General features: G+C 36.9%; 1 protein-coding gene across 3 annotated transcripts in view; it reads left to right on the top strand.

Moving 5' to 3' along the window:
• Positions 1 to 21,953, top strand: part of OSBPL1A (oxysterol binding protein like 1A) — a 228,127-nt gene that overhangs the window by 48,520 nt on the left and 157,654 nt on the right. For all 3 annotated transcript variants that reach the window (XM_025429282.3, XM_035718484.2, XM_025429284.3), the window contains exons 5-7: positions 7,761 to 7,872; positions 12,087 to 12,172; positions 13,333 to 13,477. In XM_025429282.3, the coding sequence (XP_025285067.1) occupies positions 7,761 to 7,872; positions 12,087 to 12,172; positions 13,333 to 13,477 (343 nt within the window). The remainder of the gene's footprint in view (positions 1 to 7,760; positions 7,873 to 12,086; positions 12,173 to 13,332; positions 13,478 to 21,953) is intronic.

Genomic DNA, 21,953 nt, shown 5'->3' on the forward strand with positions numbered 1-21,953 from the left:
AAGCAGGCTTTATGCCCAGTGCAGAGCCAGAGATGGGGTCCAGTCTTAGAACTGTGAGATCATGACCTGAGCTGAAATCAAGAGTTGGACACTTAAACAACCAAGCCACTCAGGCGCCCCTGAAGTAGATTAGTTTTACAGGAAGAAAAATAGCTTTAGCAATCAACATGGGAATGGTCATAGCATACTACTACTCATAGTAGCCCAAAGGTGGATGCAGACTAAATATTTGTTAAATCTTTAAGGGATACATAGAATGTGGTATACCCATATGGTTGGAGTCTTACTCAGCAGCAGGAAGGAATAGAGTACTGATACATGCTGCAGCACTAAGGAACCTTGGAAATGTGCTGAGTGAAAGAAGCCAGACACAAAAGGCTGCCACATATTGAATAATTCTATTTGTAGAAATACTCTGAATAGGCAAATCTATAGAAGCGGAAGGTAGATTAGTGGTTGCCAGAGGTTTAGGGAAAAGAGGTTTGGGGAGTGGTTAATGGGTAAGATTTCTTTCTGGGATGATAAAATATTCTGAAATGAGCTAGTGATGATGGTACACAACTCTGAATATACTAAAAGCCACAGAATTGTGCACTTTAAAAGGGTGAAATTTATAGTATGTGAATTATGTCCTGAAGCTGTTATTTAAAAAAACAACCTGGGTATGGAAGTTTTTCAAGTGTTTCATCTGAGTTAGATGAGTTGTCTGATGAGCGCATAATAATGGTGCAGTGAGGGACTTCTCGGTGGCTCAGTGGTTGAGCCTCTGCCTGTGGCTTAGGTCATGATCATGGGGTCCTAGGATTGAGTCCTGCATTGGGTTCCTGGCAGGGAGCCTGCTTCTCCTTCTGCCTATGTCTCTGCTTCTCTGTGTGTCCCATGAAAGAATAAAAACAATCTTGAAAAAAAAAAAAAAAGGTACAGTGAGGGAATGACAGTTTGCAGAGCAGAGTGAATTAGGGCAGTTTAGGGGTGTGGTTCACAGTTATGTTAATTTTGTTTTGCTCTAACCTTTGTACTAGTAGACCTAACATACAATGTGGTGCCTATTTTTTTTTTAAAGAAGGAAAAAGACAGGGTATCAGACTAAAAGTAAATACTCCTCTTCTTAATGGGTAAATGCTACTTGAGGCAGGGTTGGAAGGGTACCTTCTCTGAGCAAGATGCATGTTTTAGTTCTGAATTTTAAAGAATATTATTAAAATGTATCTACTTTTCCTTTATCAACTTCCTTAGCACTTGATTATTTTGATTCTTTATAGTCTTTGTCCTGGCTCTCCTCATGAACAGATAGTTTTCTTAAAGGTCATCAGTGGTTTACTATTTTGAAGGCTTTCTGTTTTCAGTTTTTCTGTACCTATATTCTAACAAAGGTGATCACTTATCTGGGAGAAGATGTACGGTCTTGTTGCATATCTGGCTATGGTTCCTGTCTTTTTTCCTTTATCCTTCATTATGGGTATTCCTCTGACTTTTTTTTTCTTTTAAACCATCCTTCCCTTTTCCCTTGAAACTTTCCCCATAACAAAACCCATGTGCTTTTATAGCTTTATTATTTTCCCTGGAAGATTATGTAGAAATTTGTGTTTTGACCTCCCGCTTCTCTCCAGGCATCCACATCCTCTGTTGTGCTGCATGGTGGGCACACTTACCTGCCCTCAGGTTATCTTGAAATTTCATGTTTCTAAAGTGATACTCTTCTTCCTCTACATATGCTCCTTATACAGTATTTGAGTTGGTCATTGAAATACATTTTACTTTAAATCCTCCTTTTTGCTGTCTCCACTTGAGAACAAACTCCCTACTTTTTACCTGGACTGTGTCTCTGATTTTCTAATCTCTCCAATTTTCTAATTTTGTAGTTAGAATTTAATTCTACCCTGTGCAGGGATTCCCAGTCAGTATCCTAAAGTCAGCTCTGATTTGGGGATCCCTTTGCTATTCATTATCTAAGTTGGTTTCCTTCTTGTGGAGGGTCTTGCATAATGGTGAGAGCTTCAGCATGGTAAGTGAATAACAAGAGTGTGGAGAGCCATGGAAGGCTCAGAAGAGAACCACATCTTCAGCCGATGGAAGGCGTGCCTCTGAGGAGGAAGTGGATGGAGCCAGACTTCCATAGAGCACCACTGACTACACAGGACTGGATTAGGAATTCCAGATCCTGGGAGATGAAGAGAAAGATGACAACTCATTGGTTACCATCTGGACAAAGTGGTTAAGAAGTCAGGATGGTCTTTAATTTTGGCATAGAGAAGCATAGTTAGGCTTACTTTTTTTCCTGAACATAAGAATAATGATCCTGCAACAGACTCTTAAAATTAAAAAACCTCTTCTACTCAAAAAGGCATTAAAAATCAGCACCGACCTAGCCGTTGGGATGTTTCATTGATGTCCCTGGATTAGAAATTCAGCCACTGGTCTCTTAAAATGCCTTCTATTTTCTAATTCTGTTTTGGGGAATAACAGCCTTTTCTAACATCATTTCTGCCTGAAAGCTTGTATTCCTTACCTGAGGGCTTCTGAAAAGACAGGTTGCTGGGCCCTGTCCTCAGCATTTCTGATTCATTGGGTCTGAGATGGGGCCTGAGAATTTACATTTCTGCAGATTTCATGGGTGATGCTAATACTGCAGGTCTAGGGAAGTACACTCTGAGAACTTTTGCTCTAAGTCTTATACAGTGATCTGACGATCGTTCTAACTTGAGGTCTGATGTCATTCCTCTGAAACCTTTCAAGCATATCCCTTTACCATTCAGAGAACCTGAGCTCTCTAAAATTGTATGTAACAACTCTTCACGCTCTACATTGCCCTGTTGCTTCTGTACCCTTTTTCCATGTTATTGAAGTATATTCTTTTTCCCTAATGGTATTTCTCTGTACCTTTGCTCATACCATTCACTCTCCCTTTGGGGATTTATATCATTCAAGCTCCCTGTTAGTCTTTATAGTCTTCCTGAAGATCATATCAGGATAATTGAACTCTGTGCAGTTGCAAAAATGGCATAAGACAATTAGATGAGGTATTAAATAGGATGAGAGATAACCTTGCTTAACTGAAATGTGCTATGTGCTACCAGTTTTGAGTAATTCTAATCATTATTTAAGCAACTTTGAGATTTTATACACTATACAGTTGACCCATCTAAAGTACACAATTCAGTGATTTGGATATGTTGACAGTCTTCTACAACCATCAACACAATCCATTTTAGAACATTGTCATCACCCCAAAAAGAAACCACATAATCCTGTAACTCTGTTACCCCTCCCCCTTACCCCAGGATATTACTAATCTGTCTATCTCTATGAATTTGCCTATTCTGGACATTTCATATAAATGGAATCATAGGATACATGGTCTTCTGCAACTGGCGCTTCTTTTACTTTGTATAATATTGTCAAGATTCATGACATGGCATATATTAATACTTCATTGTTTTTTCTTGACAAAGAATATGCCATTGTATGGACATTTGACCCACTCATCAGTTGATGGACATTTGGATGGTTTCCACTTTTCAGATACTATGAATAATGCTGCTCTGAACATTTATGTGTAAGATCTTGTAGTTCATTTCATTTCTCTTGGATATATACCTAGCAGTGGAATTGCTGCATCATATAGAATCTCTGTGCTTAGTATTTTGCAGAACTGTCAAATTTTTTTCCAAAGCATCTGCACCATTTTACATTCCCACTAGCATTGTTGTGAAGGTTCCAGTTTCTTCACATCCTCACCAACACTTGTTATCATCAGCCTTCTTAATTTTAGACATTATAATAGTTACCAAATATTATCTCATTTGGTTTTTATTTGTATTTCTGTAATGCAAATGTTGTGCATCTTTTTGTATGCTTATTGGCCATTCTTTAGAGAATGTCTATTGAAGTCCTTTGCCCATTCATTTAAAATACTTTTTTAAATTTGAAGACTTAAATTTTATAGAGCAGCTTCATGTTGACATCAAAATTCAGAGGAAGATAGAGACTTCTTACATGTGCTCTATCCCTACACATGCACAGCCTCCCCCATTATCAGCATCCTCCACCAGAGTGGACCATTTGTTGCAGCTGATGAACCTGCATTTGTTACAGCCGATGAACCTGTGTTAACACAACTGCCCATAGTCCATAGTTTACCTTAGGTTCAATCCTGTTTGAATTAGGACAAATATATAATATGCGTGTATCATTATACCATTTTACAGAGTATTTCCACTGCCTCTGTGCTCTGCTTACTTATTCTTCTCCTTATCCTAGCCTCTGGCAACTACTGATCTTTTTTTATTAATGTCTCTAGTTTTGACTTTTCCAGAATGTCTTCTAGTTGGAATCATATAGTATGCAGTCTGTGCATTTTTTAATCAGATTGGGTTTTTTTGTTGAGTTTTAGCGGTCATTTATATATCCTGGATATACATTTATCAGATATATGATTTGCAAATATTTTCTTCTATTCTCTGGATTACCTTTTCACTCTCTTGGTGTATACCCTTTGAGGTACAAGGTTTTAAATTTTAATATAGTTCAGTTTCTTTTTTTTTTTTTTGCCTGTACTTTTGGTAGCATAGCCAAAAAAAAAAAAAAATCATTATAGAATCCAATGTCTCGAAACTTTGTTGCTGTTTTCTTTTAGGATGTTTATTGTTTTAGATCTTACATTTAGGTCTTGGTCCATTTTGCTTTAATTTTTGTATATGGGGTAATGCACAAATCTGACTCCTTCCTTTCTTTTTTTTTTGCTTGGTGGATATCCAGTTTTCTCAGCACCATTTGTTGGAATTTTTCCTTTAGAATGGTCTTGGCACCCTTATTGAAAATCATTTTACCATATATGTGAGAGTTTATTTCTGGACACTCTTATTATGTTCCATTGGTTTATGTGTCTTTATGCCATTACCACAGTTTTGATTACTATAGCTTTGAGCTAAGTTTTGAAATTAGGCAGTGTGAGATCTTCATCTTATCTACCCTCCCCCCCCCCCCCGGCAAGTACTGATTGGCTTTTTAGGGTCCCTTGAGATTCCATAGGAATTGAAAGGTATTGCAATGAATTTATAGATTGTTTTGGGTGGTTTGCACATCTTAATATAAGTTTTAAATCTTACTACCTGTGTGCACTAGCTGCCTTGCATTTATGCTGTTTTTAATTCCCTTCAGCCGTGTCTTAAAGGTTTAGGGTCCAAGTCTTTTTGCCTTCATGGTTGAGTTTATTGCTAAGCATTTTATTTCTTTTGATGCCACTGTAAATGGAATTGTTTTTCTTAGTTTTCCAATTATTCATTTTATCTTTGCCTTTTTTTTAAAATTTTTATTTTATTTTATTTTATTTATTTATGATAGTCATACAGAGAGAGAGAGAGAGAGAGGGAGGCAGAGACATAGGCAGAGGGAGAAGCAGGCTCCATGCACCGGGAGCCCGACGTGGGATTCGATCCCGGGTCTCCAGGATCGCGCCCTGGGCCAAAGGCAGGTGCCAAACCGCTGCGCCACCCAGGGATCCCTCTTTGCCTATTTTTAAATTGGATTGTCTTTTTATTGAGTTGTAAAAGTGTTTTATTCTGGATACAAGTCCTCTATCTGATATATGATTTATAAATATTTTCTATCACTCTGTAGGTTGTTTTACATTCTTTTCTAGTACAAAAACACTTCCCCCAAAATGCTACCCTTAAGATGATAGGAAATGCTAAGATTTTATTAGAATTCATTTTATTAAAATATTAGACAATCATTTTTCTATTTTTAAATGTAATATATTTTATAGAATAGTAGTTAGCTGTATTATAATAATGTATTATATAGACAACTACATAAATACTATATCCTGGAAAATACATGATATATTGGAAAATGGGGGTATCACACAAGCAACTGTCATATAAGCAAAATTATATTTAAAAAAACAGCTTCAGGGGGATCCCTGGATGGCTCAGTGGTTTAGCGCCTGCCTTTGGCCCAGGGCGTGATCCTGGAGTCCCGGGATCGAGTCCCGTGTTGGGCTCCCGGCATGGGGCCTGCTTCTCCCTCTGCCTGTGTCTCTGTCTCTGTCTCTCTCTCTCTCTCTGTGTCTATCATGAATAAATAAATAAATCTTTTTTTTTTTTTTTAAACAGCTTCAGGGGAGCCTGGGTGGCTCTGTCCGGATCTGAATCTTGGTTTCGTCTCAGGCCATGATTTCTCATGGGTTGTGAGATTGAGTTCCACATCGGGCTCCAGATTCCATGGGGGAGTCTGCTTGAAGATTTTCTCCTTCTGCCCCTCCCTCAACTCACGCTTTCTCTCTCTCCCTCTCTCTCTCTTTTTCTCTCAAATGAATAAATATTTTTTAAAAAAGTCTCAAACTTATGCATAAGAAAAAGGATTACAAAGAAATACACCAAAATGTTTATAGTGGTTATATAGTGACTAGGACGATGAGTATTTTGTTTTCTACTTATTTTGTGCTTTTTAGATGTATTCAAGCATTTCTTAGTACAAAAAATTTATGAAAAGAATATAGGAAATTTTTTTAACCAAAAGGAAAAATGTAACTCATGGATAAACATAACATGTAATGACACAGGATATCACTCTGTATATATCAGTGCACAATCAGCCTGACCATTAGAATAGCACTGTTTCATGTTGCCCTCATGTAGAATGAAAAAGGACATGTTGCCACCATCCTCTCTGTGGGTGCTATACATTCCAGTAACATTAAACATCAAATCTCTAATATGCTTCTGCAAATTTGCATTGTTCTGCATTTCTCCTGCCCTGTTGTATAAATGAACTGTACCAGTGGTACTGGACTTACATATGTTACCAATTAGTTTGAAATTCCTAAAAGCAGTTAACTGCTTAGAGTAAATGTGAATGATGGTTTGTTGTTGAATACTTTTTAAGGAGATTGCTTCATTACAAGCCATTCCTTTGGTAGTGTATCCTATCAGTCTATATCAATCACATTAGAAGATGATGTTCTGTATCTTATACACGTCAATTAAAAACCTAGGTCTGTGGGGCAGTTTTTTTTTTTTTCCCCAACAGGGGTTATATGAATAATGTTAAATGAATGTGTTACCTGCTATAATTTTAACAATGGCTTTGTTAACTTATACACTTAGTTTAACCACATGAATCAATTTGGTAGAACAATCAGATGATTACTTAAAAAATCAGTTATAGAAGTTTGTGTCAGATGTGGATTGGCAATTGTTTAGGCAAGCTTCAGTTATTACAGTTAGTTGAACTGTAATACCGTTGATTCTTGAATAACACAGGTGAAGGGGCACTGAGCCCCGCACAGTTGGGAATTTACATGTAACTTTGACTCTCCCAAAACTTAACTACTAAGAGCCTGCTGTTGACCAGAAGACTGATAACACACACAATTAATCAACACATATTTTGTATGTTATATGTGTTATATATACTCTATTCTTAGAGTAAAGGAAGCTAGAGAAAAGACAGTACTAAGAAAATACTAAGGAGAAAATACATTTACAGTAGTGTATTTATTTAGAAAATGTGCATCTGAGTGGACCTGCACTATTCAGTTGTGTGTTATGCAGGATGGGCTGTAGTGAGCTTCCTGTAGTTAGTGTAGTCCCTTACTGTATACATAATTGATGTGCTACATGGATTCCTGTGGTACTGGTGGCGATTATAGAAGCTTAGCAGTAATTAGCAATTTAGAAAAGGGATATCATACAATAAAGTTTTAGTTTAATAGCTAAAAACAGTTTCTCTGCCTTTTTTTTTTTTTTTTTTTTTAGGAATTGGTAATGCTTCTTTTAGAATATAATGCAGATGCTACTGTTGTTAATGGGAGTGGACAGACAGCAAAAGAAGTCACTTATGACAAAGAAATCAGAAACATGCTTGAAGGTAAACATTATGGATCTTAATATAAACAGCATTTACTTTAGCAATTGGCAAGGTAAAAAATGTATGTAGATAGCTTCTGGGATACCCAAATAGATGACACTGAGCTTATGCTCTAATGATAAGGTAATCTTGGAGTCTTTGATTAGCCACAAAATTAGGAATTTCCTCACACCCTCAAACTAAAACATTTTTAAAACTTGCCATTATGTTGTATGATCAAACCTTTAACAAAATAAAGCGTAGAGAAGGAGAAACCTGAGAAGGAATATAGCTAGTGAGCTGCAGAAGCCTCATAATGAAGGAATACAGAAGTGCAGGCTAGAGAAGCTGCAGGAGGTGCAGCTAGCAGGGAGGACCATCTGGCTGGCTCCATTGTCCTGAGGATGTCACTGTAGGACAGCAGCCAACAGTAATTTCTTGATGGATCAGCATCATTGTTAGGAACTTCAGGTATTAAATTCTGTTAAAGAGGATAGGAGTCTGCAGTAACTTGGAACAGTTTTTCTAAGAACAAAACAAACATTATGATGCTTATGTTGGGAGACTCTCATGTGTTAGGCCGTCCTCTGAATGGCCACAACTTTGCTATAATTACTATTTTATTTTTTTTTTGGTAGTATTTCTATGCTAGAGAAGAGATTTCTTAATTTCTACTTTATAATAGAAAGCACATATCTTGTGTTTCTTTGCTTTGTAATTCGGAGATAGGCAAGTTAATTTTGTATTTAAAGGGTATTTCTTAATTAGTATTTTTTAGCTATGTAAAAACCAGTATCTTTTTACTGCTTTCCAGTTGTTCCCTGAAAACTAAAATGTTCTCTTGTTTTCCAGTTCAAATAATGTCTGCTTGTTCAGAATCCTTAGTTCACTGTCTTAACTCACTCTTGCTTTTGTAATAAAACCCTTCCATTTAAAATGAACAAGCATATCAACATAAAACATCATCTGTAAGGCTCTATGTTATGTGATTTGGGGGAGATTGCACATATTACATGTGATCCCTGCCCTTTAATATATTGTGATCTGAGAGGACGAGGTCCTGTTCTTGACTGTGTCCTGTTATCTTATTATTTTTTTAAGTAATCTCTGTGTTCAACATAGGGCTTAAATTCATGGCCTTGAGATTAAGAATTGCATGTTCAACCCACTGAGCCAGCCAAGTGCCCCTGTCGTGTTAATTGTAACAAGATGAGAACCTGGAACTGAGGTTCTCCTATCAGAGTGGAATGTTAGTTTAATCTGACAAGTTGCCATTTGATGGGTCAATCATAAAGACCTGTTTTACTGCCTCCCCAAATCCAGAACTAATAAGGACAAGGGCTTAGTTGACTTATGGACATTATGATTTGTCAGCTAATAAGGTGCTGCCAGCCTGGGAAATGGAAGTAGAAACTTAATTGATTCTGCTCTGATGAGATCACGTTAGCCAGACAGAATTTGTGCATATAGCCTCAAATGGGCCAGACTTCAGGGAGTGCATCTAACTTTGAAGACTATAAGTAGAACAGAAACCACATGGTAGGATAATACATTAGAGATAGGAAATAGTCACAACCAAATCATACTTAAGTATATAAAGAACTGTTACATTGTGGTCTTATTTGTGCCAGACCAGAGCCAGGTTGACTAAGTTGGTGGAGTGCCAGGAAGTTATCTTTCGGTCCTGTGCATGTAATAATGGCTTGGGTTGCATTTCAAGGTATAGTGAGTTCGCATGATTGGAGTTACTTGGACAAGGGTAGATTACTATTTGTCAGGCACTAGAGAGGAATACCTTCTTCTGCATACCATTTGTCTTTCATTTTATTTTGAAAAGTTTCTAACCTATGGGAAAGTTTCAAGAATAGGACATGAACATGTCCTCTATTTAGATTCACCAGTCACATCCTTTTATATGTTATTTAATGTTATTTATTAATTTTAGTTTTTTTGCAGAATTGTTTATAATTTACAGTCACTAATTCTTTAGCTCTAAATATTTCAGTGTGTATCCTTTAAGAACAAGGATATCTTCTTATATAATCACACTAAAATGATCAATTTCAGAAAATACTAATATAATACATATAATTTATATTCAGATTTTTGTCAGTTGCCCAAATGTTCTTTGTAGAAGTTCCCCTTCAACCCATAATCCAATCCAGAATCTCATTGTGTTGTCACACTACTTTAGTGCCCTTTATCTAGAATAATTCCTTAGCTTTTGTCTGTCATGATCTTGACCGTTTTGAAGAAGGCAGATTGTAGAATTATTTGTAGATGTTTGTTTTTGTTTTTGTTTCGTTTTGGGTTTTTTGCTTTTCATATAATTAGATTCAGGATACGGATTTATGGCAGGAATGGAGAGGTTGTATCTTTCACCAGTGCATCACAGTAGGAGAATACATGATGTCATTTTGTTCTGTTACTGGTAATGTTATTTCTGATAACTCAGTGGTCCATGGTAAAGGTACTGCCCCTCCTTTGTAAGTAATAATCTGTGGGGAGAAAATATAAATTTCCTGTTTACCAATAATTTTTTTTTGACCAATCTTTTGATCAGTCATTTTAACATTCATAATTTCTGCCTTAAATCATTTATTACTATGGAGATTGCAAAATGGTGATTGCCTGTTGTTAATGAAGTACATTTGCTAGGTTCTTGCCTGCATTTCAAGTATATTAAATGTATATGCACAGGTTAGCGTTTGGGTGCCTTCCTCTGAGGTGGAGAGGGAGTCTGGGTGTGGAAATAAAAACGTGAGAATAGGAGATGATGGTACATTGGGAATGTTAGTCATTTCTTAAAGCTAAACTAGTTCCAGTTATTGCTGTGTTTAAGATTGCAACCACAGTGTTGTCCCAGTCACTTGGTTCCCTAACCAGCGTTTTTTGTCCATGACTTGACTTCAGCTAGGAAGACCTGAGAAATCTTTTATAGTTTTACTCCCTTAAAGCCTTTGCACAGGATTTTGTGACATGTTTTAAGTGAGATGACTGAGCCTTTTTATAAGATAGCTGCTTTTTTTTTTATATAAGCCAGAACAGAATAAAAACCTATCAAAAAGAGACCTTATTGCATATTCCAGTCTCTTAAATTGGATTGCCGGTTGCTCTCTTTCCCTGTAAGTGTAATTTAAGAAGCACAGTAGTGATGAGAGCATGGTCTCTAGAACCAGCCTGCCCAGGTTCAAATCCCAGCTCCTCTATTTCCAGCTGTATGACCTTGGTTTAATTCCTTAACTTCGGACACCTGGGTAGCTTCAGTTGTGATCCCGGAGTCCTGGGATTGAGTTGCATGGGTCTCCCCACAGGGAGCCTGATTCTCCCTAGGTCTCTGCCTCTCTGTGTGTGTCTCTCATGAATGAATGAATGAATGAATAAATAAATAAATAAAATCTTTAAAAAAAAATTCCTTAACTTCTTAGTGCCTCAGTTTCTTCATGTGTACAATCAGGGTAATAGTAACACCTACTTCATAGCATAGTTAGGATTTCATGAGTTAATATATTTTTTTCAAAATTTAATTTTAAAGTATAGTTGACCTACAATGTTCTGTTAGTTTCAGGTGTACAACATAGTGCTTCGACATAGTGCATATATGTTGCACAGGTGTTCACCATGATAAGTATAGTTATCATCTGTCACCATATAAGGTTATTACAGTAAGGACTGTATTCCATATGCTGTATTTTTTTCATCTCTGTGACTTATTTTATAACCAGAAGTTATTTTTTAAAGTGCTTTGAATAGCACTTGGCATGTAAGTGCTATAAAATTTGTTAAAATGTTATATTAGGTGGAAGTATAGAAGTATATATGAATCTACTTAGTTACACAGCTTGTACATCTTCCTACTGGTGCTATTTCTTACTGTTACTTTTCAGATTCTAAGGTTCTGGAAGGTATGAATGCTAGTCCTCAATGTATCTATCTTTCCAAGGCAGATCTGTAATAGTATTTCAGCATGCAAAAGTAAGTCATAATTATTTGTGATGGGTATTGTAGTAAGATACTTAAAGTCCTCTGAATTGAAAACATAACATCGTCTAAAGCTGAAAGAAGTTGAACTCTGCTATCTGAAATGTAAGGCATTAAGGATAACGATAAAGTCTTTAAATGCATTTGAATTCTAATTCAGAACATTGTGACTCCCCCCCCCCCCATTGATCGTTCATTCATATATCTTTGTAATGATTTTGCTAAAGGATTCTAACTGTACATTCCTTTTGCAGCTGTAGAAAGGACTCAACAAAGAAAGCTTGAAGAAGAACTTTTGGCAGCAGCAAGAGAGGGCAGAACAGCAGAACTCATAGCTCTGGTAAAACAGCAGCAACTATGTGTATTAGTTCTTTACCCTCCAGGAAGATTTTGACTTAATGTTAACTTCATGACTTAGTCCAGTTGCAGGACCAAAATCCTGGAGGTTATGATAGTTATAATAATAGTACAAAAATCCTTAAATATCCAAAAACACTTGGCATAATTATAGCTTAAGCAGGATATATTATAATGATTATATTTTTCTCTGAATTTCTGATTTAACCCCCACCTCCTACTGAAAACTTGGTGGATTAAGAAACTGATTTTTCAAGGCAGGTACTTAATGTAAGGATAATTTTTTTTCCAGATTAAGCCAATTTAAAATTGAAACAAAATGTAGGATCCAAAAAAGGAACAAGTTTCTCTAATTTTGATAAGCAGTAATTTCTGAAAGATAAGCTATACTTTTAGAAAGTAACATACACGGAAGGGACAATATTTGGGAATTTTATATCATGTTAGAATAGACTGAAAACTTTACCCATTTCTTTTTTTCCTTTTGAAGACCTACTTTCCAGTTTCCATTTTCCACTTAGTCTCATTAAACATGAAACCAAATTTGTTCTAAATTCAAGACTGAAGCATTGCCATTTGCTTTAAAGTTATTTCAGCTCATTTGAAAAGGCCTCTTTGGTTTCCAAGTAAAGTGCCTAAAACATTTTTTAAGCTTTGTGAAATGGAGACTATATTAAGAAGTTTTTGAAGCAGTCAGTTGGGAACAACAAATTCTATAGAACATTTAACATTTAACACACTTAACGTTTATGGTTTTAACTCTTCTGAATGACTGTCTATGGTAGGCTGCTTTGTACTTCTGTCCCAAGTGTGAGTCACAAGACTGGTAGAAGCGAGCACATCTTAGTGAAATCTCAGTGTCCAGGGGTGGGTGGGGTGGCTTTGGTGTAGTGTGTGGTGTCTGTTGTCAGGGGAATGTGGGACCTGAGATCTCCTGGCAACCTGAGGACAAACGTGGAGAGAGATGCGGACTCACTGGTTTAGTGGGCAAGAAGCTCTTGACTTCCTAGAGCTATGGTCTTCATCAGGTCTGTAGTTGGAGCGTCCACCAGATTATTCAGTAACACCTTAATGTGCTTTATAGGAGAAAGTCTATATTTGACATGTAATTCTGCATTGCTTTTTTTTTTCTTCATTTGTTAGCTCAACAGGCCTAATCCTCCTGATGTTAATTGTTCGGATCAGTTAGGAAATACACCCTTGCATTGTGCAGCTTACCGTGCTCATAAGCAGTGTGCCTTAAAACTTCTAAAAAGTGGAGCTGACCCAAATCTGAAGAACAAAAATGGTAAGCATGTCAGTAAAAGCCTTTGTTGGTCATTTTGAAGCTATAAAAATAAGTCAGTGCCATATAAAATTGCTTTGTTTTAGTATCCAGCCTTTGTTAAACTCTATGGCCCTTACTTAATTTTGAAGTCAAGGCATTCACACAAAAGAAAAAAAATAAACTAATTTCCTTCCTAGTTTGAGTTAACTGTTTAGTAATACCTACTCCATAGAAGGCAGTAGATTAAGATAGAGTTCCACCCTTGAGAGAAAAAAAAATACAGTTGATTCTCATTATTTAAAGTAGTTATATTCTGCCAATTGTTGTGAACAGAGAATTAACGAATACTGAGCCATTCCTTCTAAGGAAAATACAGAGTTAGGTTCCGAGAGGCTCTGGTCACAACATTTTTATATTGATTAGTACATAACCTTGTTTTGTATGTATTTCTTTTAATAACATCTTATTTAACGTATATTGTTAATTCATGAACGTGGGAGCTTTTGCCAACAGCACTATCACTCATGCCTGGGCAGAGTTAGTCTGATACAATATATTGTCCATAAAGCACATCGCAGCCCTCTTGTAATTAGGAACTCTAGATAACAGTTCAATGCCATATTTGGTGGCCAGTTTCAACAGCAAAACAAAAAGCAAAAATATTGAAAACGCGGCATTAGGTAGACTGTGATGGGGAAAGTTGTTTACTGTGTGAGAACTGAAACAAGAAGGCAGAGTGTCACCTTGTTCTTTACCACTTTGGACTTGCCTGTGAATGACCAAGAAACTGTAGTAAGTATTGATTTTAGGGTTACAAATTTTAGAAATAGGCACATCTGCAAGTATGGAATGTATAAGTAATGAGTTTCAACTCTACATGCGTGACAGTATCAGAGATGGGATCAGATAACCACAAGAGAAGCTATGACAGGTGTCTTGGGTATTCAGAGGGGGAACACTGGATTAGTGCCATTACCATTTTTTAGGATGCCTCCCTCTGCCTAGCATCATTAGGACCTGACTTGGCAGTGGTCCACCACAACCCTCTGTTCACCTCCATGATTGCCAAAATTATACTCCATGGTAATTGTTGGCATATGTTACTGCATCCCATGAGACTGGATTCCTAAAGGCAGGGCTAATACTTCACTGTCTGGTTTAGCTGGGACCTAGAGTAATGTATAGCATGTGACACCTTCTACATGTTGCATGTTTGTTAAAGATTTGAGTAATTAGAAATGGCTTCATGAAGGAATAGATACTTAATATGGACTGAAGTCCTTGTAGGATTTAAAAAAAATCCTCTCTAAATACTTGTATCTCTAACAAAAGGCCCTATCCATATATATTTTTTTCTTTTCAAATATAAACGGATACCTGTGTGGCTCAGTGGTTGAATGTTTGCCTTTGACTCAGGGCATCCTGGGTTTCTAGGATTGAATTCTGCATTGGGCTCCCTGCAGGGAGCCTGCTTCTCTCTCTGCCTATGTCTCTGCCACACTCTCTGTGTTTCTCATGAATAAATAAATAAAATCTTTAAAAAAAATCATTAAATTTTGGAAAGGGTATTCAAAGCAGAGCGAAGATTATAACAAAGTCATTAAGGTAAAAAATTCAAGTTACATTTAGATGACATCCTCAGTTTAGCACATCCACACACATGAAGAGGAGCACTACTTGGTAATCCTATGCATGCAGATTAGGCTTGCATGGTGGAAAGCCTTATTATATGCCAGATCATTTTACCCCTTAATTTGGAAGTTCAGGGGACCATGATAAGGAAATAGAGGAATAGTAGAGAGATAAAATACTTTTTTTTTTTTTTTAAGTTTTTTAAAAATAAGGACCATATTGACCTGGTCTTAGGTGAGAGGTAGTTAGGGCCTGAACTTTTATTGACCTCAATAGGAGTAGAAAGGAAAAAAGAAAATTGAATTCTCTGCTTCCCTCTCTTCCTTTTGGCCCTTATACTATAGACTGGCACTATCCAGTAGGTATATAACAAGAGCCACATACATAATCTTAAGTTTTCTAGTAACCACATTTAAAAAGTAAAAAATGATGAAATTTGTTTTAATGTGCTTTATTTAAAACAGTATATCCAAAAAACCATGTGAACATTTAATCAGTGAAAAATAGATTTTTACATCCCCTTTTTGATACTAAGTCTTTGAAATCTGGTGTGTTATTTTACACTTAACAGCACATCTTAGTTTGAGCTAGCCATATTTCAAACCACTGCATAACTACATGTGGTTAGTGTCCACTATAATGGACATAACAGTTCTAGGCATACCAAACTATTTGAGTCTATGGTTAACCATGCTTTCCTTACCATGTGTGTGCTCTTCTCCCTGCCAGAAATGCATTTTTCCTGCTTGTATATTTGGTAAACTCTAGTCTCACTTTAAGAGTTAGCTCAAATTGTCTTCCCCAGAGAGGCTTTCCCTGTATCTGTAGGATAAATATAGGTTCTTCCTGTAATAAAAGAAGAGAAACCAGGCAATAGAGAAGGGAAAGCACTCAGGAGATGTGAGGGAAATACCAGTTCTATGGAAGTCAAAGGAAGAGAGAATGTGGAGTTAAGGGAAGGGTGTATTTGTTGTCATATGCAACTTAGCTACTACAGGTGTCTTGGGCATTCAGACTGAAAAAGATAAACATTTAGACAAGGCTGTGGAATTGAGTGACTCAGTGCCCAAAGGTCTTTTCTGAAAGGGTAGTGTCCACTGGGTAGTTGAGCAACAGCTAGGTTAGAGGTAAGGATTGAGTAGGCAGTGAGGAAGCTAAGGCAGCACTACTTATCTGCTTCTTTGCAATATTTACGAACAGAAGGAATGGTTTCATGGCCAAGAGGAAGATTTTTTTAGGCAGAGGGATTTCAGCATGTTTTTAAAGTTAGAGGACTAATGTAATAGAAAAAGAGCTTGATGATTTAATTGTGACAGTAAGAAAATGTAACTTTAAAAAATGCAATGCTTTGGTAACAGCAGAAAAAGGAACATGTTCCAATTGAAGGACATTAAAGAAGACCTAAAAATGGAGAGACCTACCATGTTCTTGGTGGGAAAAACTCAGCATTAAAAAGCTAACAGTTCTCTCCAAATTAATTCAAAGCAACCCCAGGCAGAATCCTCAAAGGGTTTTCATAGGACTTGACTACCTACCTTTCATTTATATAGAAAAGTCCAGGGCAATGAATTTTAAAATGGAAGAGAAGCAGAGGGGTTTGTCCTGCTGGATAAAAAGACTAATTCTGAACCTATGAGAAGTAAAACATTCCTTTATTTAACAAATATGTATTGTTTATGTGCTAGATACTATTCTGGGGACTAGGGATCTAGAGCATTGGGGTGGGGGGAAGCAAATTCCTGCTTTCTGGGAGCTTACATTTTAATAGGAAAGGGCCAATTAAAAGCAAAAATTATATCAGATGAGATTTGTGCTAGGAGAGGGGAAAAAGGTAGAGAAGGGGGGGGCAGGAATTAGAAGTGTGTTGGGTGTGAGACGTCTGGATGGCTCACGGGTTGAGCATCTGGCATGATCCTGGGTCCAGGGATCCAGTCCCATGTTGGGCTCCCTGCAAGGAGCCCGCTTCTCCCTCTGTCTGTGTCTCTGCCTCTCTCTGTCTCTCATGAATAAATAAAATCTTTTTTAAAAAGTGTATTGGGTTTATAGAGGGTTGCTACTTTGTGAAAGGTGGCAGGAAAAGCTCTGTGAGAACAGTAAGACTTGAAGTGAGGGGAACAAGCAGTGTCAATATCTGGGCAATGAGGATGGCCATAGGCAGTGGACATGAGGAGTATATGTGATGTGTGTCATGAAAAGCAAGGAGACTAGTATGTCCAGAGTAGCGAGGAAGAGAGTGGTCAGAGGAGGAGGTTAGAGAGGCAGTGGGAACTGGATGATGAAAGGCTTTGAGGGTTATTTTAAGAATTGTGGCTCCTACTCTTTGTGAGATGGGAAGATGTGGCAGGGTTTAGAATGCAGCAATGATGTGATCAGACTTAGGTTCTAAAAAATGATCATTGATTGTTTTGAGAATAGATCCTAGGGAGACAAGGAGGAAAAAGGGAAGCAGTTAGGCTATTGGAATAATCAGGTCAGAGAAGATATTGGCTTGGATCAAGATAGCTGCCATACCAATGGTTGTAAGTGGTTGTATATATATATTAATTATAATATGTGTATTTTGAAGGCAGAGTGGTCAGGATTTTCTGATGGCTTGGGTATGTGAGATATGAGAAAGACAGGAATCAAGGGTGACTTTACAGTCTTCTAGTCGAAGACCTGGAAAAACGGAATTTCCAGTTACTGAGAAGGTAAGAGTGGAGAGTAGGGTAGACTAACAATGGCTGGAATTAGAAGTTTGGTTTTTAAGCTCTTTAAAATTTGAAATACTATTCTACAATCTAAGTAAGACATCAGAAGTAGAAGTTTGTGCTTAGGAGAGAGCTCTCTAAAAATTTGGGAACTGTCAGCATACAGAGTTAGTAATGGAATGGATATCACTTAGATCTTGATATTAGGGTAGATGAAGATGAACAGATAGTTTGGAAATTAAACATGTATATATGGGAGCTTGGTAGAAGACAAAGGTAGCATGAAGAGTGGATGAGGAAAGAACTAAGTAAATAATGGTGGGGCAGTTAGCTGTCTACATAGTAATAGGTGATTTTAGATACCCATCATCTATTGGATACTAAATTCCAGCTAGTTTAAACCTAGTCTACTGCAGCCAAGAAAAAGAAAAGGCATCCAAGTTGATAAGGAAGAAGTCAAATTTTCACTATTTGCAGATGACATACTATACATATAACTCTAAAGAATCTACCGGAAAACTACTGACACGGATAAATGATTCAGTAAAGGTGCAGGATACAAAATTAATATACATAAATCTATTACATTTCTATAATAATGAAGAAGCAGAGAAATTAAGAAAACAGTTCTATTTATAATTGCACCAAAAATTATAAAATGCCTGGGAATAAACTTAACCAAGGAGGTTACTTCAAAAACTAAAATACCAACGAGAAAGAGCTGAAGATGGCACAAATGGAAAGATATTCCATACTCCTAGATTAGAACTAATATTAAAATGTATATACTACCCAAAGCAATCTACAGATTTAATGCAATCTCTATCAAAATAACATTTTGGGGCACCTGGGTGGCTCAGTCAAACTTCTGTCTCTTTTTACTTATTAGAGAGCGAGAGCATGTGTGAGTGGGGGGAGGGGCAGAGGGGAAGACTGATGCAGGGTCAAATCATAGGACCCTGAGATTTTGACAGGATCTGAAACCAAGAGTAAGACGCTTAAACAACCAACCCACCTAAGCGCCCTGCATCTATCTCTTGACTTCAGTTCAGATCATGGTCTCAGGGTTGTGAGATCAAGCGCCCTGCATCGATCTCTACACACGGTCTCTGCACAGGGCATGGAGTCTGTGTAAGATTCCCTCTCCCTCTCCTCCTGCCCCTCCCCTGTGCCCCTTCTAAAATAGAACAAATAATTCTAAAATTTGTATGAAATCACGAAAGACCCTAAAAAAGCCAGAGCAATCTGGAGAAAGAAGAAAAATTTTTTTAGGTATCACAATTCCAGATTTCAAGATCTACCACAAAGTTCTAGTGATCAAAGCAGTATGATACTGGCACAAAAATAGACACAGGTATCAGTGGAACAGCATAGAGAGCCCAGAAATAAACCCATACTTCTGTGGTCAATCTATGATAAAGGAGGCACAAAATGGGGAAAAGGTATCTGGAATATATACAGAACCATTAAAACTCAGTGGTAAGAGAATTCAATTTCAAAAAGGTTCAGACACTCCTTGAAAAATCTATGGATGGCAGAAAAGCATATGACTAAAGACTTCACATAGAAGTATAAACCTAAAATAAAACGCATTCACATGAAAAAACATTCATATAAACACCAGTGGGTATGTACTATGTTGTTTATTTCAGCTCCTTAAAATAGTAAAAACGTGGAGATAAGTCTGAGTACTTAAGTAAACTGGTTTGATTTGATACTTACAGCAGTACTAAAATAAGATGGGAGCTACATATATATTGTTGTGGATAAAGGAAAACTGTTGAATAAAGAAAGCAGAATGATAGATACAACATACTCTTACAAATAATACATTAAAATCATATTTAATATTTAAAAGCACTTTATGGCTACATTTCCCTATAATGAAAGTAGAAAGATATGCCTTTAAGATTTAAAGATGTGCATTAAGGTTTAAGAATCATGAAAAACAAAATAATAAAACTGGAAAAAATTGATTACCTTTTAAAATCAATAGTCATTTTACAGAATGATTTAACATTGAAGGGTAAACTTTTAAGTCTTTATTTTTTAGTTTTTTAGAAAGATTTTATTTATTCATGAGAAACAGAGAGAGGGAGGCAGAGACATAGAAGGAGACGCAGTCTCCCCGCAAGGAGCATGATGTGGGACTCGATCCCAGGACCCTGGGGTCACCACCTGAGCCAAAGACAGATGCTCAACCACTGAGCCACTTAGGTGCCCCTTATTCCACTTAACATATAGTGTACAATTAGTTTCAGGTGTATAGTATAGTGATGCAACACTTCCAGAGAACACCTGGTGTTCATCACAGGTACATTCCTTAATCCCCACCTCCCTTCTGATAACCATCAGTTTGTGCTCTATAGTTAAGAGTCTGTTTCTTGGATTACTTCTTTTTTTCTGCCTTTGCATGTTTAATTTACTGCTTAAATTCCCCATATGAATGAAGTTATATGGTATATGTCTTTTCCTGACTTACTTCACTTAACATAATATATGTCCTTGCAAATGCCAAGCTTTCATTTTTTATGACTGAGTAATATTCCATTGTGTGTATGTATTTGTATATCCCACATCTGCTTTATCCATTCATCAGTGGATACTTGGGCTGTTTCCACAGTTCGGCTGTTGTAGATAATGCTGCTCTAAACATTGGGGTGCATGTATCCCTTTGAATTAGTATTTTTTTTATTTGAGTAAATACCTACTAGTGCAATTGCTGGTTGATAGCATAATTCTATTTTTGACTTTTTTTTTTAAGATTTTATTTATTCATGATAGACATAGGGAGAGAGAGAGGCAGAGGTAGAGACACAGGCAGAAGGAGAAGCAGGCTCCGTGCTAGGAGCCTGAAACGATATTCGATCCCGGGACTCCAGGATCACGCCCTGGGCCAAAGGCAGGTGCTGAACTGCTGAGCCACCCAGGGATCCCCTATTTTTAACTTTTTGAGCAACATCCATACTGTTTTCCAGAGTGGCTGCACTAGTTTTCATTCCCACCAACATTGTAGGAAGGTTCCTCTTTCTCCACATCCTTGCCAACACCTGTTGTTTTTTCTGTTTTAGCCATTCTGATAGATGTAAGGTGATGTATCATTGTAGTTTTGATTTGTGTTTTCCTGATTAGTGATGTTGAACATCTTGTCATGTGCCTGTTGGCCATTTCTCTTTTGGAGAAATGTCTGGTCACATCTTCTACTATTTTTGAATTGGATTATCATCTTTTGAATGTTGAGTTTTATAAGTTCTGTGTATATTTTGGACACTGACTCTTTATCAGATATGACATTTGCAAATACTTCCATTCTGTAGGTTGCCTGTTAGTTTTACTATTTCCTTTGCTGTGCAGAAGCTTTTTATTTTGATATAGTTCCATCAGTTTATTTTTGCTTTTGTTTTTCTTTGCCTCAGGACATTACCTAGAGAGAAGTTGCTGTGGCTGATGTCAGAGAACTTACTGCCTCTGCTCTCTTCTAGAATTTTTAGTTTCAGAAGTCTTTAATTCACTTTGAGTTTATTTTTGTGTATGGTGTAGAAAGTGGTCCAGTTTCGTTCTTTTGCGTGTTTCTGTCCGGTTTTTCCAATATCATTTGTTGAAGAGACATTCTCTTTCCCATTGTATAGCCTTTCCTGCTTTGTCGAAGATTAATTGACTCTATAATTGTGAGTTCATTTCTGGGTTTTCTATTCTGTTCTCTTGATCTATGTGACTGTTTTTGTGTCAGTACCATACTGTTTTGATTACTACATCATCGTAACTTGAAGTCCAGAATTGTGATGCCTCCAGTTTCTTCTTTTTCAGTGTTGCTTTGCCTATTCAGGATCTTTTGTGGTTCCATACAAATCTTCGGATTATTTGTTCTAGCTCTGTGAAAAATGCTGTTGGTATTTTGACAGAGATTGCATTAAATGTGTAGATTGCTTTGGATAGTACAGACATTTTAGCAATATTCTTCAATCCATGAACACAAATGTCTATCCATTTTTTTGTGTCGTCTTCAGTTTCTTTCATCAGTGTTGTATAGTTTTCAGAGTACAGGTCTTCTACTTCCCTGATTAGGTTTATTCCTAGATATCTTACTGCTTTTGGTGCAATTGTAAATGAGAGTGAATCCTTAATTTCTCTTCCTGTTGCTTCATTATGGGTGTATAGAAATATAACAAATTTCT

The sequence above is a fragment of the Canis lupus genome, chromosome 7 (genome assembly GCF_003254725.2).
Source record: "Canis lupus dingo isolate Sandy chromosome 7, ASM325472v2, whole genome shotgun sequence".
Taxonomy (NCBI): Eukaryota; Metazoa; Chordata; class Mammalia; order Carnivora; family Canidae; genus Canis; species Canis lupus.